The 26,220-nt window shown below is 42.6% G+C and overlaps 1 protein-coding gene across 3 annotated transcripts in view; it reads right to left on the reverse strand.

Annotated features, from left to right (window-relative positions):
* FANK1 (fibronectin type III and ankyrin repeat domains 1) overlaps window positions 1-26,220 on the reverse strand; it is a 191,319-nt gene that overhangs the window by 145,799 nt on the left and 19,300 nt on the right. For all 3 annotated transcript variants that reach the window (XM_040361432.1, XM_040361435.1, XM_040361434.1), the window contains exon 2: window positions 1,284-1,461. In XM_040361432.1, the coding sequence (XP_040217366.1) occupies window positions 1,284-1,461 (178 nt within the window). The remainder of the gene's footprint in view (window positions 1-1,283; window positions 1,462-26,220) is intronic.

Genomic DNA, 26,220 nt, shown 5'->3' on the forward strand with positions numbered 1-26,220 from the left:
CTATAGTAGCGCCTCCTGTGCTACAATCAGCCACCGCCATACCGCCCTCTGAATAGCCATCCATTCCAGATAGCTTATCAGTGGAAGGTAAGTTTACCACCTGTTTGAAAGAGCCCTAAGGCATTTAAGACTCATTTCTGGAGGCATGCATGTAGGTGAAAACCTTGCACCGAAATTATGGAAACCCGGCAGCAATCATTCGTTAGTAGCGATGCATGCAACAAATTCAAGTAGTTCTTTTTTTTTTTTTTTTGCAACACTTTTACTTTATGGTACTATTTTTGTGACAAATACATAAAGAAATACTGCTTTGTGTTTGACTCCGCTTACTTTTCAATGAGTTAGTGGATTCATAGACTTGCACTGGGGAAGTAGCAGTAAAGCCTAACCATTGTTCTGCAAAGCATATTCAGAAACAGTTCTAAAGTCTATAATATTGCTCTGCAAAGTAGAGGAAATGGAACTTCCTCTATTAATGTATAGAGATCACTGGCTGTACATTAAACCATGGACTTGAACTGATAAGATTATTTGACATTGAGCTGATCAGTTACACATTTATCGGAAAAAAAGAAAAAAAAAAAGAAGAAGGACTACACATTCATTATTTACTTTTCCACAGGTTTACCCATCTTTAAAACTGAAAAATAATGCTTCCATGTCACCAATAATTAAAAAACGTGTGTTAAAATGAATAAAACTGAAAAAGAGGAGCACACTTAACCCTTTGATCACCCCTGATGCGAACCCCTTCCCTGCCAGTGTTAGCGCATTTTTTTTTATTTTTTTAGCACTGATCTATGTATTGGTCCCCAAAAATGTGTCACTCAGTGTCAGATTCGACCACCACAATGTCGCAGTCCTGCTAAAAATCACTGATCGCCGCTATTACTAGTAAACCAATCAATATACGTTTTTGGGGATTTTTTTTACTTAAAAATTTAGCAGAATACAAATTTACCTAAATTGATGCCGAAATAGCATTTTTTTTTTTGCGCTATATAAAAAAATAGGAGGTGATCAAATACCACCAAAAGAAAGCTCTATACAGGTATGTGGGGAAAAAAGGACACATTTTATTTGGGCAAAACATCGCACGACTGCGTAATTGTCAATTAAAGCAACGCAATGCTGCATCGCAAAAAATAGCCCGTTTAGGAAGGAGGTAAAACCCTCCAGAACTGAAGTGGTAACATCATGTCAGGTGCATGTTTGAAAGGGAAAACACTAAATGTGCATGCAGTTTCCCTATATTGCATAGATAATGTGACACAGATACTTACGAATAGATTGTGCCATACGCATGCGTCTTTGGATCTTCCTCTTCTATAGAAAATTTTAACCAGTTCGCGACAGGGCCTCTTCTTTGATAAGCGTTATTGATATCCCAATACAGCTTGATACTGTGGTGATTCACCTTCCCCACTATGGGAGGATCAGGGCGTGGAAAAGCAACCTCGCCTGGGAAAGAAAAGAAAAAAAAGAAGTATTTTGTTCAGTAATGCAGAACCTAAATGGAATAATGGAATGTACATGGAATTGTCAGATATAGACAAGAGAAATGGGAATTGTAAATGTTTCGTAATTAGTTTGGTTATCCTTACATAATGTCGGGTCTTGCATTTGTCTGAAATAATTAAAAAGTGTATATTGATTTATATAGGTTTAGCTCAAGAGCATAAATTAGCATTTATAAGCCTCGGACAGCTAATTACATTAGAGATCATGAAGTTGTACTAGAGCGGTGAATCAAGCCCACTGCACAGGGAGAATATCAAATGCAGGCAGAGATGCCTTACCAAGCAAGGCCGTTTACTGGTGTTATTCTGTCTACAAAGAACAAACCCACAGAGCTGGAACTAGTAGCAAGGTGAGAAAGAGAGAACATTAACCACTTTTGTGAAAGCGCAAAGCAACAAAGCTCTTCACTAGAGATTAACCACTTACCGTACTAAAATTTTACAGAATTTAAAAAATTTAAATAGTAGTCTGTATTTGTATTATCAGGGATTTTTTTCAGGGGGAACTTGGGGGAACTCAGGTCCACCACCTTTGACTCAGACCCTTTGGTGCCTGCTCACCACAATCACTTGTAAACACAGAAGTCTCGTTTCTGTGTTTACAAGTGACAGCTCTGCACTCTTTGTGTAACCCCCTGAACTCTGCACTCTGTATGTAATGAAATCCTGGTATTTAATGCCCCTTTAAGACCCTTATACTGTTTTTGAAATCTGAACGGGGTCGTGGCTGAGTTCCTGCACCTATTTTCTGAGAAAAAAAGCTCTGTGTATTATAACCAACAGGCAATAAAAAATTAAAAAAAAAAGAAGGTTAAATATCTCCTAAACATGCACTGTTTAGAAGATATTCCAAGGAGCAGCAGCCAGTGACGTCACCGGCACATGCGCTCTGAAGGAACAGTACAAGCTGTGCCATTCCTTTAGAGCTCTGTGCCGCGGCCATGACTCGCGTCATCGCGGCTCTGGCATTGAAGCAGCTGAAGCCCGTCGACCCAGAAGGAACGTTTTTTTTGTTTTGTTTACATCGGTGTCCCACAGGACGTCACGTCCCATAGCCAATACAGGAAGTGGGAGGGAATCCTGGTCACCAGAACTAGTGTCCCCATTAGAAGATTGATAAAACCATGACAAATAGAGAGGGTGAAACAGGGACACATACAGTATTAAAAACTGACAGGTGTTCTAATCCCTCTCCACTATCCAAAGCTAAAAAAAAAAAAAAAAAAAAAAAAAAGGTTTAGCCTTACACAAAAATAAACGACAGTCAGACTCTGCCCCCCGGGGACCCCCTCTTTAACAAACAAAAAAGTACCTGATGTAAACTAATAATGCAAGATTGGTCTTTACGAGGGAAATATTAATAGAGAAATATCAGCAGGGGTGCACTATACCCACTAAGACCTAAAACTTCACTTTTATTCGTAACTGTCTAAGAATCTAGACTGTAGATTAATCAGACAGCAAGTATGTCTTTAGCTGCCCTTGGATAACTTGCTGTCTGCTGATCTCCCTATAATGAGGGCAGTTGTATATCTGTTCCATCATTTTGTATTTTTGCACTAATTCCGCATTGCCCTATGAGGTTATTCACCTGGTATTTTTATGACTTCATTTCATTTTCTACAGTCTAGATTCTTAGACAGTTATGAATGAAAGTGAAGTTTTAGGTCATAGTGGGTTTGGTGCGAGGGTAAAGCGCACCCCTGCTGAGGTTTCTCTATCCTTACTAATATCTTAAAAACCAATACAGGAGTTTTAATGTGGTTGTGTATTGAAATTTTATCACTTAGCTGTAAATTATTAATGAACCCACAGACTCAGGATATTTTCTAAGGTCCTGGATATTTAAGACCAGTTCCCGCACCTCTATTCCTTTCGTAAACATAAAAAGAATCTTAAAGTGGCGTTCCAGTCATATTTTTCTTTATTAAAGTCAGCAGCTACAAAAAGTGTAGCTGCTGACTTTAAACAGCCACTCACCTGTCCCACGATTCAGGGGTGCGCTCATCTGCGCTCTGTGTGTCCTCCTTCAGCGGCACCGACCTCTCTACTATGGGCAGCCGGCTGTGACAGCTTGGGGCTGCGCTCTATGACTGGTCCCAAAGTCTTCTAGGACCCATCATGTGTCCCAGAAGACTTTGGGATGGAGAGATTCCGCTTCTGATCACCTAAGGCGACTGAAACAGAAGTGGGAGCAGGAACCTGTCAAAATTGGGTATCTGCTCCCTCCCCCTCCTCCCCAAAAGCTCCATTTCACAAGCAGGAGCTGAGGAGGAGGCCTTAAAGCGGAGGGTTCACTTTTGGGTGGAACCCTGCTTTAATAATACTGAAAACACCTGCACTGATGGTTGTAACGTGAGGGCCCGAAAAGTCTGACTAAAAGATGTGTATTGAGGGGGGGGCTCGTTAGGAACCATTGTATGATGTTGTGGGTGGAGTGTGTCATTGTCCATTTGATTACTGCAGTATTCTTTTTGGTGTATATAAGAGCCTGCCTTCTCAATAAACATTGTCTATTCGTTTGAACCAGAGAACAGAGCTGTGTGTCTCGTTTCTGGGGGAAATCCGTATGGGTCGTGGTCGCCGGATTGTGGAGTGTCGATAAGCTGTCTTGGGCTCGGAATGGAATATCTTAAACGGCGTTAACCCCTGTCCCATTTGGGGGTTCCGTTACAATGGTAATACAGCAGCCCAGCAGCAGTTCCAACCATGCACCCCCCTGTACACAATAAAATAATAATAACGTGGATAAAGCTAGTGCGGTCACCCGACTTACAATTTTTTTTTTAAATATGTCCATAAAGACATGGATGAGCAAGTTTTGGGTGAAGGAAATTGACTGGCCTGCACAGAGTCCTGATCTCAACCCGATGGAACACCTTTGGAATAAATGCAAGCCAGGTCTTGTCATCCAACAGAAGTGCCTGACCTCACAAATGTGCTTCTGGAGGAATGGTCAAACATTCCCATAGACACACTCCTAAACCTTGTGGACATCCTTCCCAGAAGAGTTGAAGCTGTTATAGATGCAAAGGGTGGGCCAACTCAATATTGAACCCTACGGACTAAGAATGGGATGCCATTAAACTTCATGTGCGTGTAAAAGGCAGGTGTCCCAATACTTGTGGCAATATAGTGTATATTAGGACTACAGAACAACTCCAACTTTTCCTAACATATGAGGGAGGTGTTCCGTAACAAATTAGCAACTTTTTGGCAGTATCAACAGGTAGTGAATAAGAGAAATTTAAAGTAAGGGTTTACATATACTTTGAAGGTAGACTAGTAGTCTGTTAATCGGCCAACATACAGTATAACCAAATAAAAGATATTTATAGGAACAGTTAACAAGCATTAGAATATTGTTATATAAAACAGCAGATGAAAATGTACAACTTCCCTTTTTTGTGTGCATTTAATTAAAGAGATAATCACCATTACAATATCATATTTTAAATAAATATCCTTCTTTTCATGCCAATTTAAATACTTCATTAGAAGAGCATCAGTAGGCCATTTTTAGTGTGGGTAATGGGAAATTACGGATATGACTGTTAACATAAAAGAAAATATATAGACACACACATTTACAGAAAAGATTGCCATCTAGTGAGATGTAAATAATAATAAGATATGCTAATGTTACATTTCTCGGTAAAATAATAGGATGCTCTAGGGTATTGAAAAATTCATATCTGTATATTTCTTTACACGCACTGGAAAGGAGTTATGAAGCAGACTAGAGCCGACACAGCGCCAATTATGATGCTGAATAGTAGTGTTTAAATGGAGCATATCTCTTTGTGTTATCTGTATGCAGGATTCATAGGAGGATACCCATTGTCACCAGTGGTGGCTGGTGCTAAACTTTTGGGGGGGGGGGGGGGGGCACGATTCTGGATAGGCTAAATGAGGTATTCAGCTCTGGGGGGGGGGGGGGGGGCACAGAATAAATCAAGGTATCGGGAGACACTGCTTGGGAATTGCAGAAGATATGGCAAGCAGTCATTTAGTCATGGGTTCCCAAAGTAAGCAGAGTCTCATTAGTCTAGATCCACTCGATCTGCAGACCTCCATTCCAACCAGCCAATCACTGGTTCACAAGTGGGTTGCAGCTTCTCCTCCTGGCCAACCCGATCCACCGCCTGTTCTGATTGGCCGGGAGGAGAAGCCGATGTCAATAGCGAATACTGATTCGCTAGTGTCACAAGTCGGTAGGTTCAAGGCCCCGAGCCCAACCTTTTTCAAGCCAATTAGAGCATCAGGCTCTAATCATAAGGCTTGGGAAAAAAAAAAAAACTCATAGAAACCTATGAGTCGCGCATGCATACTAGGGAGGCGGCACCCCTGCCCCATTATGGCCTGGCCAATCCTGGTCGTCACACAGTTCAGCTAACAACAATCCCGTCGTATCTCTGAGTCTGAGGCGTCGTATTTTGGCGCCTGATTCAAAGAATCAGATACGCCAACATTTCTCTTTGTATCTTAGGGGCGTGTACGCTGATTTACACCTAAAAATATGTAAATCAGCTAGATACGCCAATTCACGAACATACGCCCGGCCGACGCAGTACACATACGCTGTTTACGTTAGTTTTTTTCCGACGTAAAGTTACCCCTGCTATATGAGGCGTAGATGAGGCGTACCAATGTTATGTATGGACGTCGGGCCAGTGTTGAATTTTCCGCCGATTACGTTGTTTGCGTAAGTCGTTCGCGAATAGGGCTGTGCGTCATTTACGTTCACGTCGAAAGCATTGGCTTTTTGCGGGTTAATTTGGAGCATGCGCACTGGGATACTTTCATGGGCGGCGCATGCGCCGTTCGGAGAAAGCGTCATTTACGTGGAGTCACAATACATTTACATAATACACGCCCACATCTTCCACATTTGAATTAGGCGGGCTTACGCCAGCCTATTTACGATACGCCGCCGCAACTTTGCTTAGAGAATACTGCACTTGCCTGTCAAAGTTGCGGAGGCGTAAATAGGATACGTTACGCCCGCACAAAGATTCGCTCTCGTACGTGAATCCGGGCCTATAGCTCTTGATGGATTTTGTTTCTAATCCCCTTGTGGAGGCTTCAATTTGTAAATGAACATTTTATGATTACACAACCTATCACATTGCTATAATCTTTTTATATAGACTATAAACTGAAGAATTTATGAATAAATGATTGTGGAACGAATCATCTGAGTTTCCATTATTTCTTATGGGGAAATTTGCTTTGATATACAAGTGATTTGAATTACAAGCATGTTTCTGGAACAATGCTTGCAATCCAAGGTTTTACTGTAATAAGGAACGTTTCAGGGTCTGTATCCCTTTAGGTACGATTTTCCTTTGGGAGTACATTACCAAAAATTACATTTTTATTGCATTGGATGCGCAAAAATCTGACTTTCATCTTAGTGTAGACTTCTGGGAAAATCAGTAAGCCAATCACACAATCAGGAAACATTTCTGGAGGGTGTTTTATGCCTCCATGTTTCCATATTACATTGCATTTTACAGAAAATCACAGAGCTGCAGACTGAAAAGGAAAAAAGGTAATTTTAATAAAATTCAATTACAATGTGATTTTGTTTTTTTCCGCACTTACTCAATTATTTATTTTATTTGCTCCCCCCCCCCCCCCCCCCCAAATGCGGTTACCCTTTTAAAGAGTCTCAAGACTCTTTAAATCAAGTAAGATGAAAGTCATCATGGAAAGACAGCAAATAACATTTGGTCTAATAAATCCTGGTTTTTACTTTTACTCTGATAATTTCATGCCATTACTGGTGAGCAATGGACTGTATTAAAAATAATAACTTCCAGGAAATGTTCTTAATGCATTAGGAAAAAAAAAAGAAATGCTTTCTTGAAGTCTGGGTGATGTGACTGCCTTTAAATGATGGGATACATAGTAAGATGCCAAGAACGATGGCACCAGAGGTGGTTCTGACCAGCTCAGTAGATTGCTTTAAGAAAGGCCTGGATACTTTCCTAAATGTACATAAAATAACTGAGTACTAAGATTTGTAGGTAAAGTTGATCCGGGGAAAATCCGATTGCCTCTCGGGGGATCAGGAAGGAATTTTTTCCCCTGCTGTAGCAAATTAAATCTCATGCTCTGCTGGGGTTTTTTGCCTTCCTCTGGATCAACTGTGGGTATGGAGTTGGGTGTATGGGATTGTACTGTGTTTTTTATTTTGTTTGTTTATTTTTTGTGGTTGAACTTGATGGACTTGTGTCTTTTTTCAGCCTGACTAACTATGTAACTACCGTATGTTGCTTAGACAAAAAAAGCTAAAGGATATTAAGGTGACCATTTTCCATTTCTACTACTGTTGACTAAACAAACTGTACGCCACCAATGGAAATCCCAATAAATTCCTGAATCAAGCACTACACAGATAAACCTACTACTTAAAGCGGAAATACACTACATCCGAGCACCACAACCAAGAACACCATTTAATTTACGACTAATATTCAAAGCAAACTCCCTCCATGTCTCCATGCTTTATTTTGCTGTAAAAACACCTAGCATTTCTAGCTGAGGCCCAGGAGTATGACATCCCGTGCCTAGGCCTGGAAACCAGGAAGTAGCTGAAGAAAGTTAAAAAGGTTAAAACAAGTAAATACGATATACCTTCCTATATGCTAGCAGCATTAGGATAAAAGTGGTTATAAAAGTTTTTTTTTTTTTTAAATAAACACATCAAACCTGATCTATGTAATGGTTTTGCACAGAGGAGCCCAGATCTTCCCCTTTTTGGGTCCCCCAGCCAGCTCCCCCTTGCCGAGTGGCGGCTTGAGAGCAAGCCGCTTTCTCTGGGGGCACTCATGCGTGCTCACTCCCAAGCCGCCTCTGTGGGTCTATGGGACACACAAGAGCATGGCTCAGTCCCGCCCCCCGCTCCCTCTTCATTGGCTGTGATAGACAGCAGCGGGAGCAGCAGGTAGTTTATGAGCAGCCTGATATAAATGGACTTGCATCCGATTACCTCCGACTCAGTCCTTATCTGAAATAAATATCAGACCCATTTGTGACAGATCTGAGGTAATCTGATGTAAATGGGTGCAAGTCTTTAAATGTGACAGGAAAATTGACATCTGTTTAGTTCTGCTCTGCTCCAATAAGAGATCTGTTTATGGATTTTCCCTGCAGGTCGGAGTGGACAGAGCCTTAGTGCTGTATAACACATTTGGTAGTTAGATTATTTATTTATTTTAGGTATTTCTATATTATACATGATTCACATCAGTCTACCCTCAAGGAGTTTACAATCTAAGTTTCCGAACTCACATTCATACATACTAGGGCCAATTTAGACAGGAGCCAATAAACCTACCAGCATGTCTTTGGAGTGTGGGAGGAAAGTGGAGTACCCGGAGGGAATCAATGCAGGCACAGGAAGAACATGCAAACTCTGGCCAGGTAGTGCCGTGGTTGGGATTCGAACCAAAAACCCTAGTGCTGCTAGGTCTAAGTGCTAACCACTTGGCCACTCTGCTGCCCCTAATTAGTAGGAGGTACATTCCCAGATAGCAACGATAACTTGCCACAAATTTGTGGCAATGTTGAATTGTAAGTCTAATAACTTGCTGCACATTTTCACAGGCAAGTTATACACTTGAAGCACAAGTTCTAGTTGACACTTTTCCCAATTTGTAGCAAATTTGCGCAGCAAGTCTCTAGCAAGAGCAAAGTTGCAGTGGCAAGTCTACAGCAAGAGCTCTGCAAGTCTACAGCATGAAAATACAGCCGGACGCATGGATTCCAATGTTTTTTTTTGTAGCACGCAATTAGAGCCAGAGGCTCTAATAGGCTTCAAAAAAGGGGGAGCTCAGGGCTCCCTGAGCACACCCACTTGTGTGACAATAACAAATGAATATTAGCTATGGTCTTCCTCATTTTCCTCCCCACCAATCAGAAAACCCCTCTTGTGACGCCCCCGCCATTTGTCATCCGGTGGGGGTGTTAGTTTGTGTGCCCCCCTAAAATTTTGAGCACCAGCCACCACTAATCTGGAGTCAAACAATGCATACTTGCTGCAATTGTGCAGCAAACTTGTGAAACCTGGCAAGTCTATCAACAGCTTAGCAAGTCATTTTCAAACTTGCAGCACAATTACTTGCTATCTGGGTTTTTATAATGGCCTATATATCAAACCAAAAGGAGAGACAACTGAGGAGGCAAGAGGGGCAGAGGTATTTATTTACAAACAAGTGACGGTCCCTCCAAATGAGGATTAGTTGGGAGCTATTCTTTTGGACATCAGCGCCTCATTTGAAGAGCATACTTCCAGACAAAAAAAGTAAATAAATAAATAAATAAATAAATAAATAAATAAATATATATATATATATATATATATATATATATATTTTCTATATTTGCCCTATGGCTAAAAAAGCTAATTAAACCGCTTTTATTACTGACCTAGAATGAAGGTAAACGTATTAATATATACATATATTTTTAGAAGCTGTCAACGTCTGAAACCTCTCAAGCGCAAGACTTTCCTTGGGGTTAAAAGTGCACCGCTCCCGTCTGCACAGCACAGGAAAAACGCTGCTAGAACAAGCAGAGCTTTCCCGCTAACCGGCCCACGCCCAGTGTGAAAGGGCTCAAAAGCTGAAGTTTACAATAATAAAGAAAAAAAAATCCTCTACAAGTTCTGTCGCATCACTTACCTGTAATGAAGCATGTCTCACATTGTGCAGACCGCTGGATCCTGGAAAAATCTTCACTGCAGGGATGCCTGTCCTCTTCCCATCACTGAACTCAGTACTCTAATGGTTAACAGCTTTGAGTGTTCAGGCAGAACAGCAGCACAGATGGTCCATAGGGGACCTACCCATACCCCCCCCCCCCTCCAACCCCCCTATTAGCGCCTCCTCCAGTAAGAAGAGCTATTTTATTAATTGCACTGCTTGTAACATGATCTTTTATTGGGGGTGTGGGGGTGTGGAGGGGAGCTGATCTGTCATTGAGTACTCTCCATTCACTGGTCATGATACATGCAGTGTAATCAACTAAAGGAGGAGGAGGAACAAGGGGGTGTGTCACCATCAGGCAATCTGTACTGCTGTTCTGCCTTAGATCTGAAGCAGCAGACGTTCAGACAGGAAGAGGACAGGCATCCCTTCAGTAAAGATGATTACTTCAAAATTCAACTGCCTGCACAATGTGTAAAATACTACTTTACAAGTAAGTGAGGTGAGTACAGCTATAGGGATTTAAAAACAAAAAAACAACTAACTTCAGCATTAAACAAGGTACTCAAATGACTGGGGTAATGCTCTATTGCAGTATTTTATGTAGACAGTAGACATGTTTTCTGCATCAAAACCGTATGTACTCAGCACAGTGGTGGCTCATCCATTAGGGGCACCCGGGCTCCCCCCTATATGGTAACAGGTGGATTCATGCATAGCATGAATATCAATAGCTGCCGCCCCCTATTCATGCGCCCGGCCCCTTTTGGGGCACCGGGTGCATGAATTACAGCGGAGAGGGATTTTTAAGCACCCGATTAGAGCCAGAGGCTCCAATAGGCTTCATAATAGGGTGGGCTTGGGTTGTAGAGCATGCGACCAGAGCCCAACCACGCATGTTACAACAGTGAATGAACATTCGCTGTTGAAACACTGATCCCCAATCCGGTCAACCAGAAGCGGGGGTGAGACCCGTTTTACGATTGGCCGAAAAGAGAAGACTCCCGATTGGCCAAGGAGGGAGGAAACAGAAGCTGTCGCCGCGGAGAGCAGGAGAACGGGAAGCGGCCGATGATGGAGAGCATGAGAACGGGAGGCCACCACTACTGCCAAGTAGGGGGAAGCCACCAGTGATGGGGCAAGTGCTACCGACCGAGGGGGGGGGGGGTGTCACATCGTTTGCTGCCCCCCCCCCCCCCCCAAAAAAAAGGTTTCCACTAGCAGCCACTGACTCAGCATCTACTATACCCATGATGGCTTCAGGAACCCAAAAAACTGCTTACATCATCTTTCTAGGCCCTCTTTGTAACACATTGACATTGGGGCTTATCTACTAAAAAAAAAAAAAAAAAAACACACCTGTCCAAAAAAATTATTCGTGTTCCCACAAATCAGAATCAAACTTCCAGATCCCAAATTTCAGCTGGTATCTGAAAATCGAAATTGGACCGGTCATTGTTGGTTATTTATTGTCTTTTATAAAAAGTCCAGGCCAGGAATCGCGTTATTTTCTTGTTATCACAAGTAAAAAGAATTTTGTCATTCAGTCCACCCCGTAGGACAAACATTCCAAACACCATTAAACCTTTATAATAGTGATTACTTGTCTGGAAAAAAAAAACATAAAAGAACTGAAAATGAAAACATATATATTGTGCTTTCTTTGACTGCAATTATTCTCGCGCAATACCTTTATTAAAGCAGCAGCAAGCATAATCCTGCTGAATATTCGGGGATATAACAAATAGATTTTCATACACAATTAACTGATACTAGCCAAGGGCAGCGAGATACTTGCCTGTGTTATTAGAAAGAACATAATGCAAAATGGGATAAACCTGGCAATACATTATAAAAATAATAGGCAAGCCTTTGAAATAGAAGCAGAATGGGAGCCTGCAAGCAAGTATTAGAATATAATCATCACTACTTTTTTTTATTTAAAAGTTAAAATATTACTTTGCCAATTCCCCGGCCCAAACAATTTCAGATTGATTTAGTGTGTAATAAAATCTATGGAGTCCTTACAAGGAGACTCAAAAGAAAAGTGAATGTATACTCCGGGTATGGTCAGGTGGGCTGAAAGTAGAACAAACTTTAACAGAATGAGATTTCTTTTTTTTTTTCAAAGTACCGTTTATCAAAAAGAATTAATATTTTCTTTTATTACAGTAACTTGTTGCCAACCACAGAGCATATGTATGGTGAGCAGAGAGGATGGGCCTTACATTTCACACATATGTACTCATAGTGGCTGAGAAGATGCTCACTACACACTCCCAACACAGTGACTGAGCGGTCACAGACAGCTCTCAAGGTCTGTCTGTTATCAGAAGCAGGTGCAAGGGGCTGCCAATCATCTGACCACTGTGACAACCAATCAGTGATTATGCAATCATGAAATCTACCTCCTGCCATTAAAACCCAGTTAACCACTTAGGGACCGCCCCACATACATTTGCTGCGGTAGGGTGGCTGCTCTGTGTCATATCCTGTACATACTACGTCATCTGACACTTCCGGTCTGGGCCACGTGCGTGCCGCCAGCGACCCAGCCGATCTGCGGGTCCGGCAGACTATGTCCGTCGGGACCCACCGATTGTTCGGAACACAAGCAGAACGGCAGTCTGCCTATGTAAACAAGGCAGGCTGTCATTCTATCAGCGGGAAAAGGCTTTGATCCTGTGTTTCTGCAAAGATTTTGCACTCTTCAGTTATAGTAAATCAACCCCAGTTTGTGTTAAAACAAACACTTTCAGTTACATAGTTTGTAAGGATTTATATGAAGACCTCTCAGTAGAAAAAAATAACATAACATTGAAGTACCATCATCCTAACATAATTTGAATAAAGATAGGGTTCGTTGGGACCCCAAAGACCCAAAGAAGTCAAGGGAAGTGGGTGGGGGCTAGTGGACTGTATCGATACTAGATAAATCAGTTATAAAGAAGAGTATAGTAAAGGTAAAAAAGTTCAATTTATTAAAAAATAAACATAGCATAAGGGGATTAAGGAGTACACAATGTTTTAAAATTACAACAGTAGTAGTGTAAAACAGATAGATTATACGACCAGCCAACACATCATAGAGATGGTATATAAGCCCTAATCTGCGGGCAGCGATGAGGCGGAGGGGGTCATATAGATCAGGATCTCTGAAATAGTTGGTAAGGTTGAATAAAGATACCGGTCTATCCAGTTCAACCTGTGTGGGTGTGGATGTGTGTGTGTTTATGTCAATACCATTTGATATATGCCTGTGCCCATCTAAGAGTTTTTTTTAACTGTCAATACTTCCCGCTGACACCACCAATTGTGGAAGGGAGTGCCACATCCCTACCTCTCTGAAAGTAAAGAACACCCTACACAGTTTAAGGTTAAACCACTTCTCCAATTTCATAGGGAATAGTTTTTTCCCTATACTAGAATCACCAATCAGGTATTTGTATATTGCTATTATGTCTCTTCTCCAGGAAGCGCTGCGCTGCTATCAATCTCCAATGAAGAGCCGAGAATAGCCCAAAGACAGGGGCGAGTAGCCAGCGCGTTCACGACGTGGGACTTTCGAGGGCTCAGGTAAGTAAACAGGGGGTTGGTGGGCTTGTAAGCATCGGATGTTTTTTCACCTTAATTCATAGGATGCATTAAGGTGAAAAAACGTGAAGCTTACAACCACTTTAACGTTATTATTTTATGAAAACAGCATATTTTCAAATATTGATTTACAGCAGGGATCGACAAATCCCGGGCGCCAGGTCGCCATGGCGACTAGAAATAGTGTCCTGGCGACTTGGCTTGGAAGGTGGGCAAAAAAAAAAAAATTGTGAGCTGGCGCCATCTGGTGGTGAGCCGTTGGTATTACAAGTTATTACCACCAGATGTGAGCTGGCGCCATCTGGTGGTGACCTGTTGGTATTACAAGTTAAGCATTACAAGTTAAACAGCAATTCTAATGTCATTTTTCACTATTTTCACTGCCATCTTCTTCCCTCTAATTAGAACCCCCAAACATTATATATATTTTTTATCCTAACACCCTAGAGAATAAAATGGTGATCGTTGCAATACTTTGTCACGCCGTATTTGCGCAGCGGTCTTACAAGCGCACTTTTTTGGAAAAAAAATTACACTTTTTTTAATTAAAAAAAATAAGGCAACAGTAAAGTTATCCCCATTTTTTTTAATATTATGAAAGAGAATGTTACACCGAGTAAATTCATACCCAACATGTCACGCTTCAAAATTGCGTCCGCTCGTGGAATGCCGACAAACTTTTACCCTTTAAAATCTCCATAGGCGACGTTTAAAAAAATCTACAGGTTGCATGTTTTGAGTTACAGAGGAGGTCTAGGGCTAGAATTATTGCTCTCGCTCTACCAATCGCGGCGATACCTCACATGTGTGGTTTGAACACCGTTTACATATGCGGGTGCTACTCACGTATGTGTTCGCTTCTGCGCGCAAGCTCGTCAGGACGGGGTGCGTTTTCTGGCTCCTAACTTTTTTAGCTGGCTCCTAGATTCCAAGCAAATTTGTCAACCCCTGATTTACAGGACACTGTACAAGGCAGGCAAGCTTTGCACTATAATGCCGCGTACACACGATCAGTTTGTCTGATAAAAACTGACCGTTTTCATCAGACGAACCGATCATGTGTGGGCCCCATCGTTTTTTTATCCATCAGTCAAAAAACTAGGAACTTGTTTTAAAATTATCTGATGGTTAAAAAAATGATAGAAAAAAAAGATCGTCTGTGGCTTCGTCCATCGGTTAAAAATCCATGCATGCTCAGAATCAAGTCGACGCATGCTCGGAAGCATTAAACTTCATTTTTCTCAGCACGTCGTTGTGTTTTACGTCACCGCGTTGGACACGATCGGATTTTTAACCGATGGTGTGTAGGCACGACTGATTCATCGGATATCTGATGAAAAAATCCATCAGACCGTTTTTAATCAGACGAACGGATCGTGTGTACGCGGCATTACTCTAGCTAAATTTGTTCTGTTTACATTAGAAATTGACTGCTTTAGAAGTTTGGCAGATGTTACATACTGAAGTTATATATTTTGTAAGGTTGAATAAAGACACCAGTTCATCCAATTCAACCTGAGTGTGTGTCCACGTATGTCGATTGCTTACATCTAAGGGGAACCACAGATGCCTTATTTTAAAATATACCTATGCCCAGACTACAGACATTGAAAAAGGAGAAGTACAGCCAAAACACTTTTGGCTGTACTTCTCCTGGAGATCACAGGAGTGCAGTTTGTTTTGCACTCCTGTGACCCATTTCCAGCTGACAGCTAAAGCCCACTGTCTGTGATGGCTCTGAAAAGATCCCAACCATATGATCAGGATCCACCCTAGAAGCCTGGACCAGCAGATGGCTCAGCCTTTCAGCAAGCCCCTGAGAGCCTGAACCAGCCGCTCCCGCCTCCTCCACAGCCCGGTGCCACAGTGAGTGCTGGAGGGGAAGAGCAAAGAGCCGGTGCCTCACAGTCACTAGCTCTCTGCTAATGAAACAACAAGAACTGAGTGATCAGCGGTTTTTGATGGCCCAGTTCTCAGTCGTAAAGCTGGCGGGGGACCGATGCTGCATCCGGCCAGGTGAGTATACTTTCTTTTTCTCTTTTAACCACTTCCTTACCGCGTCATTGTGAAATGACGGCGGCAGGAACCCCTCCTCGATCCAGGAGGACGTCATGTGACGTCCTGGGCTTTCCGGGTGGATATCTGAATGATGCCTGCAGCTAGAGGCATCATTCAGATATCCTTCTCTCCTGCCGGCGATTCTGCACAACGTAAGAACGACCATAGCGGCGATTCCGCCGCTAGATCGTTCTTACAGGCGGCGGGAGGGGACATCCCCCCCCTCCCGCCGCCATCCGGTGCTTCTCCGGGCTCTCCCGTGCCATCGGGGGCCCGGAGAACGAATCGTCCGGCGCTCGCAGGAAGCATAGAGATGACTGGTGACCAGATGGTCACCAGTCATCTCTATGACCGTCGGAGGACCCGGGCGCGATGTGATGACGTCACGCCCGGGTCCCCGTAAGTAAACAAAGCCGCAATTGCGGCTGCTAAGCAACAGCAAGCATGAGATCGGTGAATTTTTTTTCACCGATTTCATGCTTTCCAGCCTGGAGGAGAGATGTGCGGTCTTATTGACCCCGCATCTCTCCATAAAGAGTACCTGTCACACGCATTCCTATTACAAGGGATGTTTACATTCCTTGTAATAGGAATAAAAGTGATAATAAAAAAAATAAAATAAAAAAATAAAAAAGTGTAAAAAAATAAATAAATATGTAAAAAAAAAAAAAAAAAAAGAAATAAAAAATATTTTTTTTAACGCCCCTGTCCCCAGTAGCTCGCGCGCAGAAGCGAACGCACACGCAAGTCCCGCCGACATATGTAAACGCCGTTAAAACCACATATGTGAGGTATCGCCGCGTGCGTTAGAGTGCCAGCAACAATTCTAGCACTAGATCTCCTCTGTAAATCTAAACTGGTAACCTGTAAAAAATTTCAAAGCGTTGCCTATGGAGATTTTTAAGTACTGAAGTTTGGCGCCATTCCATGAGTGTGCGCAATTTTAAAGCGTGACATGTTAGGTATCTATTTACTCGGTGTAACATCATCTTTCATATTTTACAAAAAAATTGGGCTAACTTTACTGTTTTGTTATTTTTTTAATTCATGAAACAATTTTTTTCCAAAAAAAAGGCGTTTGAAAAATTATTGCGCAAATGGCGTGCAAGATAAAACGTTTCAATGACCGTCGTTTTATTCCCTAGGGTGTCTGCTAAAAAAACATATATAATGTTTGGGGGTTCTGTGTAATTTTCTAGCAAAAAAAAATATGATTTGTACATGTAGGAAAGAAGTGCCAGAATAGGCCTGGTATGGATGTGTGTATAAAAGCCCGGTATGGAAGTGGTTAAACCAATTACACATTCCTAAAAGGATAAGTACCCAACTCCACAGATGCATACTTACCTCGATCCGACATGTTTCTGCCAATTGCTAACATCCATTAGTGCAAGGCATTACTCTCCTGGCAACGTCTACACATATAGACCTTTATAGGGCTGTGTCCAAAGACTGGGAATGATCATAGAAACTCCCACATAAATTGATGGAAAGTATTGTACATATAAACATATAGGGCCAGATTCAGAGAGAATCGCCTATCTTTAGGCGGGCGTAGCGTATCTCAGATACACTACGCCGCCGTAACTTAGAGCGGCAGGTCCTGTATTTAGAAAGAACTTGCGCTCTAAGTTACGGTGGCGTAGTGTAAATGGGCCGGCGTAAGCCCGCCTATTTCAAACTAGGCTGGTAGTGGGTGTGTTGTATGTTAATGGATCGTGACCCCACGTAAAATGACGCGCTTAACGAACGGCGCATGCTCAGTATCACGTCGAATTTCCTCCATAAATTACGCCTGCTCAATGTTTAGTCGACGTGAACGTAACCTACGCCCATCCTCATTCACGGACGACTTACGCAAACAACGTAAAATACGACGCTGTTCCGACGTTTCCGACGTCCATGTGTGTAAGTTACGCCGGGCCGACGCCCTACGTAAACGGCGTATATAGATGCGCCGGACGGAACTACGTTTGTGAATCGGCGTATCTAGTTCATTTGCATTTTCGACGCGGAACTCAACAGAAGCGCCACCTAGCGGCCAGCGTAAATATGCTCCCCAAGATACGACGGTGTAGGAGACTTACGCCGCTCGTATCTTGGCAACCGTGAGGCGTATCGGATTCTTTAAATCAGGCGCCAAGATACGACGCCTCACACTCAGACTTTCGACGGAGTATCTGGAGATACGCCGTTGTAAGTTGTTTCTGAATCTGGCCCATAGTCACTAGCTTATTAGGGAAAAAACTGCAATAAAATAAGGTTTCCAAACTCAATTTGTTTCCAACATCTATAAGCCTCACAACACCAAATATAAGATCTTTCAGCTGCAAAGAAAAGACCATAGGCAGATATCTTGGCAGTTATAATTCCTTTTTTTTTTTCCTGATGCAAGAAGCAAGCAAGCACTAAATTACTGTTGAAACTTATTATTGGAGATTTATCTTTTCTAACTAGATTCCTACCCATGGGATTCAGCTGTGGGTGGAGGTTATTGGGTTACAGGGAAATAAATAACACTAAGGATATTATGGTTATATACTACTGTAAATTGCCTTAATACATCTGAAAGTCCAAATACACATGAAGGGGGAAAAAAAGCAAAGACATTAAATTCATGAACATGCAGTGTTGTCGTCTATGAAAATTGAGGCCTAGAAGAGAACACAGAAACAAGTACAGCTTATCTGTTGTTCAATAATGTGTATTTATTATCCTTACAGCAATGGTGAGATACTCATACACAGCTTGCTTGTTGAGTCCAGAGTCCACATAAATAAATGTGGAAATACAAAGCCAAACCAGAGAAAGTCTGGTCTTGGGTGTCAGGTGAAATTATTTGTCTAGAATGCCTGAATTAACGGTGTTGTGATAGCGCGGTTTTTTGTTGTATATTTGTCTAGAGACAGAACCAATTTGTCCCACAACGACAGAATATTGAGCTGTAAGGGTCTGGAGTGTAACTAAGCAAACGGAATTGCCACAGAGGACGCTACCGGTTAAACTTCTGTTGGATCGGCTGCAGTACACACTAGGGGTGCAACGGATCAAACTCATGGTTCGGATCGTTCCTCGGATCAGGAGTCACGGATCGGATCATTTTTCGGATCAGCAAAAAAAAAAATCTCCCCCACTGTAATATACACATCTCCCCCCCCACTGTAATATACACATCTCCCCCCACTGTAATATACACATCTCCCCCCACCAACTATAGTACCCCCTCGGTGCAGACCCCCCTCCTCTCAGTACAAGAGACCCCCCTCCTCTCAGTACAAGAGACCCCCCCCCTTCTCTCAGTACAAGAGACCCCCCCTCCTCTCAGGGCAAGAGACCCCCCCTCCTCTCAGGGCAAGAGACCCCCCCTCCTCTCAGGGCAAGAGACCCCCCTAGGGCAGTACAGACACTCCCAGTGTGTGTCCCACGAGTGCGGGCTCCTCCTCTGTAGGTGTAAACAGAAGAGGGTGTACTAAGATGGCCACGGCTCCATAGCTAGGCAGAAGCCGCGACCTTTCCTAATGTTTTTCCTACGGCTCTGGAGCTAGGCCGAAGCCGCGGCCTTTCCTAGCATTATGGCCGCGGCTCCGGAGTTAGGCCAAAGCCGCGGCCATAACATTAGGAAAGGCCGCGGCTTCGGCCTAGCTCCGGAGCCACGGAAATCCACGGATCACAGTGTGTTCCGATCCGAAGGGGGTAACCCGTTCGGATCACGGATCAACTGTGATCCGTTACACCACTAGTACACACGGACGGAATGTCGACCGGTATCTATTGAACGTCTGACATTTGGCCATGTGTACAGGGCTTTGATCTAGGAGTAGAATATTGGAAGCTTTCTGTGAGGAAGAAATACTCTTGCCTACAATGAGACCCAGATACTACTGTATGTGTTGGCTTAAAGGTTTGCATTGTCTACATTGACAGAAGAAGTGGTCTATGCAAAATGGAAATTCCCTGCAAGCATAGTAAGGCCAGCACAGGAACCAGAACCCTGGTGAACACTGCCGATTTTCAGATCGTTAGTATGGTGTTTTCGACTGCCGATTCCGATTTTTCATCCGACAAAAGCTGGATGTGCAGACTACAAAATTTTGGTCGTACATGAACTCAACGTCCGATTTTAGTTTAATTGGTACGGTTTTTGTCAAAAAACAAAACAAAAAAAACGTAAGAAGCAAGACTACGCATGCTCAGAAAAAATATAATACATACTGTACAAAACTATTTCAACACATTATGTAACTTCTGAAGTTATATTCTGTCGTATGAGAATTTTCATATGGTGAGTAACCTCTTCACTTTTGACATGAGACTAGCATGCAACAAAAAACAGACGAACGGTCATCCGAAAATATGATCGTGTGTACGAGGCTTTAGTGTGCGAACGACAGACAAAATGGTAGGGCTATAATGTTAGGTACCCACGCCAAAACAAAGGTAGTGTTGATGCCCTGGAAAAATTGGGACCTGCAAGTACACATCCTTGATGTCCAGAGGACTAAGAGGACTAGAAAATCTCACTGATGGAGAAAGGCTAATGCCCCGTACACACGATCGGTTTTCCTGTTGGAAAAAGTCTGATGAGAGCTTTTGGTCGGGAATCCCGACCGTGTGTATGCTCCATCAGACTTTTTCCCAACAGGAAAACTGCTGGAAAAAGATATAGGAGCACGATCTCTTTTTTTCTCATCAGGAAAAAAAAACTGTTTGGAATTTCCAATCGTGCATACAAATCCCAGATGCTCAGAAACAAATCGACGCATGCTCAGAAGCATAGAACTTTTTCTCGGCTTGTCCTAGTCTTTTACGTCACCGCCTTGTTGACAGTCAAAAGTTCACCAAACTTGTGTGTGATCGTGTGTATGCAAGGCAGGCTTAAACGGAATTCCGTTGGAAAAAACATCTGTTTTTTTTTTTTTTTTTTGACTGGAAAACCGCTCGTGTGTACGGGGCATAAGGCGGACTTGGTGGATTTCATGAGAACCTTTTGAATTCACATGAAACCATTCAGATCTTAGATGAAGCAATGCATTTTTTTAGTTTTTGAAGAGCGAGGAGGTTGGAGAAAAACCCCTGAAAGCTTTCTGCCAAGTATTCCATGACAAGGACTCTTGGGTGTAAAAGATCTAACTGCAGGGGCAGCATGTAGGTCTGCTAGCCTGTGTGGAAACATAGGCAGGTTGGACAATGTTAACCTGGGTGGAGGCAGAGCTGCATTCTGGCTTGTAGTCCCTGGACACCACATCCCTTGCCCAGGCATCTGGGATGCTCTGAAATGTTGTAGTGTTTGAACAAACTACCAGGTAACATTTTGGTTTACTGTTATGAAACAAAAAAAACAAAAAAAAAAACATTTTGGTTTACTCACAACCAGCTGCATAAGCAAATGAGATTTATTGGCTTAAAGTGGTTGTAAACCCACTTTTTTTACTTTTACCTACAGGTAAGCCTATAACAAGGCTTACCTGTAGGTAAGGAGAATATCTCCTAAACCTGCACGGTTCAGGAGATATTCCCCTCGCAATGCGCCGCGGCCCATGCGCAGGGGGGATCTACGGCGAAAGGACCGGCAGCCGCCGGACCTTGCCGAGTTTTAAATCTCACGCGCGGGAGTGACGTCATCGCCAATCACAGCGATGGAGCGGCGATACCCGGAAGACACGCCGAGGCAAGATGAAATCTCGCTCGGCGTGGACCAGGTAAGTGCTACACACCTCGTTCCGAGGTAAGTATTTCATAATGAGCTAATATGCGGTGCATATTAGCTCATTATGACTTTTGCCTTACAGGAGGAAAAAAAAATTAAAAATTTAATGCGGGTTTACAACCGCTTTAAGATGACAAGGTCACTTTAGGCGTCAGGAAGAAACTTTAAGTAGTTTAACAGAGAATACAAAAGTAAAAAAAAAAAAAAACACAGGATTATTGTGGTATCTGCTCTGAGATTTAAATATTATAAACAGTTGGCATGTTCACTTTATTGTATGGGAAAAAGGTGGAAATAAGGGCCGTCTAATTGAGCCACCCCCACTGCGCGTAACTGGAGAATATAAGTGAAAATATAGTGATATTGATAATATAAATAAATAAATAAATAAATATATGTGAGCTGCTGCTCTAAAAGTTAAACAATCAAAATGTAATATGCAAATACAGTGCTACCTGATGTGAAAAAAGGTATCAAATGTGATATTAAGCAGCGCTCAAGAGAATAAAATAAAAAAACACACATATAATATTGCTAGACTATTAAGTGAAAAATAATGAGTGATCCACCCTCTATGTGAAACAATATATCAGTGTCAAAAAATAGGTGTCAATAATACACCCAAAATAACAGGTTGGCATAAAAAAAATCCAAAAACTGATTGTGTGAACGTAAATGAAGTTCATAAATGGAGAACAGAAGAAGTCCCTTCACGATCTTCAGACAGTGCTTTCACCACACCACAGTGACTGCGTGATTCCACCACCCATCGGAATGCAAACTCACCACAATAAATGGCCTGACACTCTCGTGTTAAGGCTGCATTCACATCTAGACAGACGAAATCGCGGCGTTTTGTCGCCGCAAATCGCGGTAAAAATAGCGGCATTTTGTACCGCGATTTGCGGCGACAAAACGCCGGTATTGTCCGCCTAGATGTGCCCCAAGATGACCCCCTCTATGGAGATGATTCCCATCTCCTAGCCGAACGCTCGAAGACGCCTGAAAAAAAGGTCCGGGACCTTTTTTCACGCGGCAGGCGACAGGCGTCCGGCGTTCGGCGTGGAGATGTGAACCATCTCCATAGAGGGACATCTGTTTTCAGCCCTCTGGCGGCAGCGGCGTAGCGCTACAGGCGTAAAAACGCCTAGGTGTGAATGGGGTCTTAGGCACACAGGCTTTTTAACTGAACCACTCAGTTTAATTGATGGAACTCCCTCTTTGGAAACTGGAGCACTCAGTTAAATAAATGGAGATCCGTTGGAAAAAGGAAAAACTCCAAGATGACAGCCACATGTATAATGAAGAGAGAGAGCACAATAGTGTGATATTGCAACACAACTTTTAATAAAAACACTAAAAATCTCCCAATAGATGCACTCACAAAAATGACTCTTGTCATAAGCAGTGATTAAATCCAAACATCACACGGTGTAAACACAAACGAAAATTTTTCTCCAGGTGAACCAGTGGTCACGGCGGACCAACAAATAGCCCAGGTTTACTCACAGCCCTATGAAGGTGTACTGGAGTCGCTCTTCAGATGACTATATTGGTGACAGATGGACCGTTCCACGCCCGACCAGTTCAGTTTAAGGTATGCGGTTGTAACTTAGTACCCACGCCCCGACATGTTTCATCATACTGATTTAATCATGGGGATCCCCATGATTAAATCAGTATGATGAAACATGTCGGGGCGTGGGTACTAAGTTACAACCGCATACCTTAAACTGAACTGGTCGGGCGTGGAACGGTCCATCTGTCACCAATATAGTCATCTGAAGAGCGACTCCAGTACACCTTCATAGGGCTGTGAGTAAACCTGGGCTATTTGTTGGTCCGCCGTGACCACTGGTTCACCTGGAGGAAAATTTTCGTTTGTGTTTACACCGTGTGATGTTTGGATTTAATCACTGCTTATGACAAGAGTCATTTTTGTGAGTGCATCTATTGGGAGATTTTTAGTGTTTTTATTAAAAGTTGTGTTGCAATATCACACTATTGTGCTCTCTCTCTTCATTATACATGTGGCTGTCATCTTGGAGTTTTTCCTTTTTCCAACGGATCTCCATTTATTTAACTGAGTGCTCCAGTTTCCAAAGAGGGAGTTCCATCAATTAAACTGAGTGGTTCAGTTAAAAAGCCTGTGTGCCTAAGACCCCATTCACACCTAGGCGTTTTTACGCCTGTAGTGCTACGGCGCTGCCGCCAGAGGGCTGAAAACAGATGTCCCTCTATGGAGATGGTTCACATCTCCACGCCGGACGCCTGTCGCCTGCCGCGTGAAAAAAGGTCCCGGACCTTTTTTTCAGGCGTCTTCGAGCGTTCGGCTAGGAGATGGGAATCATCTCCATAGAGGGGGTCATCTTGGGGCACATCTAGGCGGACAATACCGGCGTTTTGTCGCCGCAAATCGCGGTACAAAACGCTGCTATTTTTACCGCGATTTGCGGCGACAAAACGCCGCGATTTCGTCCGTCTAGATGTGAATGCAGCCTTAACACGAGAGTGTCAGGCCATTTATTGTGGTGAGTTTGCATTCTGATGGGTGGTGGAATCACGCAGTCACTGTGGTGTGGTGAAAGCACTGTCTGAAGATCGTGAAGGGATTTCTTCTGTTCTCCATTTATGAACTTCATTTACGTTCACACAATCAGTTTTTGGATTTTTTTTTTGCCAACCTGTTATTTTGGGTGTATTATTGACACCTATTTTTTGACACTGATATATTGTTTTACATAGAGGGTGGATCACTCATTATTTTTCACTTAATAGTCTAGCAATATTATATGTGTGTTTTTTTATTTTATTCTCTTGAGCGCTGCTTAATATCACATTTGATACCTTTTTTCACATCAGGTAGCACTGTATTTGCATATTACATTTTGAATGTTCACTTTATTCTGAAAGACCTCAACCCTTAAAAACCCATTGCATCATCATCAGCTTATACAATACGCTGCCGCTGGGGGATAGAACAGTACAGAAAATGTTACTGCAGTTCAAATGTTGGTAGCAGGTGGTGGTAAATCAATAAATGGTGAAAATATGATTAAAATGAAGAACATACTAGATGTCAGTAATTAAATTGCATTTTAATTGAGAGCCAGGAAGAAATGTGGTTGAAGTCACAGCTGTAATTATGATTGGCAATTGAACGGCACAGCAGGGGGCTTCCCTAAATTACCAGATGAGATGCACAGTTATAACGGGGACAGAGCCTGACATTTTACCCGGCTCTCATGAGGGCACAGCCGTTGAATGCAAACAATGGGAAACGGCTCTATTAAGGCCATTGTGATGAGCTTACACAAGCAATTACAGTTGCTGTAAACTTAATGTGAATTATGGAATGTTTAGGGAAACTTACTTCCTGAATGTTCTCTTTGGTTTTATGTGCAATAATATTTTGCTGGTAATTTAGAAAAAGAGCGGTTGTTAAAAATATAAAAATAAAAAACAGGCTATGCTTTTAAAAGAAGAATTTTTACACCAAGGGACTGCATACGTCACTAAATGCAATTAATATGTTCATTCCTGGCAATGAGAGAACCATCAACAGGAAAATTTCAAACCATGTATCCAACCATTTTCCATAACAGAAGTAGAAGGAAAGGAAAGGAGTACCCATGAACAAGTACAAAAACTGGCATAGCTTCACATGTATGTCAGGCCCTACTAGGCATCAGGAAAGTTTGTTTCTCATAGAAAGACTTGTCATTTTTCTTCTAGTATAATGTGATCGTGATACTAGGCCAAGCTAGATTCAGAGAGTAAAATGAATCTGTGTTTTGTCTATAGGGTCATTTTAATGCTGGGTCCAGGGCTGGGACCCGGGCTCCTCTCCCCCCCATTGGGGTTATACTCACCTTAACCCATTACTCTATGTTGCCTGAAGCATAAGGCCAGGTTCAAATTTGTAAGGTTAAGTAAAACACAGATTATACTTAATGTCCAGTTCATTTTGAACAAAACCTACACTACTCTTAATAGCCTCAGCTGATTGGGTTTTAGATACTGGGACTACCTCAGATTTATGAGTCCCACACAATGAGAAAAATCAGATGAACGATCGTCCGATTTTCCAAGTAGGTGTGTATGATGATGTAACCGAGAATGATATTAAAAAAGAGGAGCTCCAGTCTCCAGTAGAATTCGGTATGCAGCAAGCCCCCCAGCATCACAGGGGCAAGTGTTCTCCCTTGGTCAAAAGTCGAACATGTACGGTGCACTCTTCCCTATCAGCAATGCTGAGCTCAGTTGCTGCAGCTATAGGGGGATAGAACAGGTGCAAGGTGTAAGTGAACAGAGCCGAGTGTAGAGTGAATACAGGTCTGTGGAGACCACTCTGCATTAGGTGATGGTTATCTAAGTCTGCTGTTCAGTAGCACTCCGATTCTGATGTGACAGTGGTGTGACTAAACGCAGCAGCTGCTGGTAGAGACACTTGTGAGGAGATTCCCAGCATTCTTCAAGCTGTATGTATGTTATATGTTTACAGAGCACCCGACATGTCAGATAGAGGCACACTCTGTACATACCAGACACACAATACTCCACTGTCTGCCCCAACCAGCTAATGGAAGGATTCCAGCCTACACGTTCACCCAGTAATAGTCAGAAA

This window comes from Rana temporaria, chromosome 8, assembly GCF_905171775.1.
Source record: "Rana temporaria chromosome 8, aRanTem1.1, whole genome shotgun sequence".
NCBI lineage: Eukaryota > Metazoa > Chordata > Amphibia > Anura > Ranidae > Rana > Rana temporaria.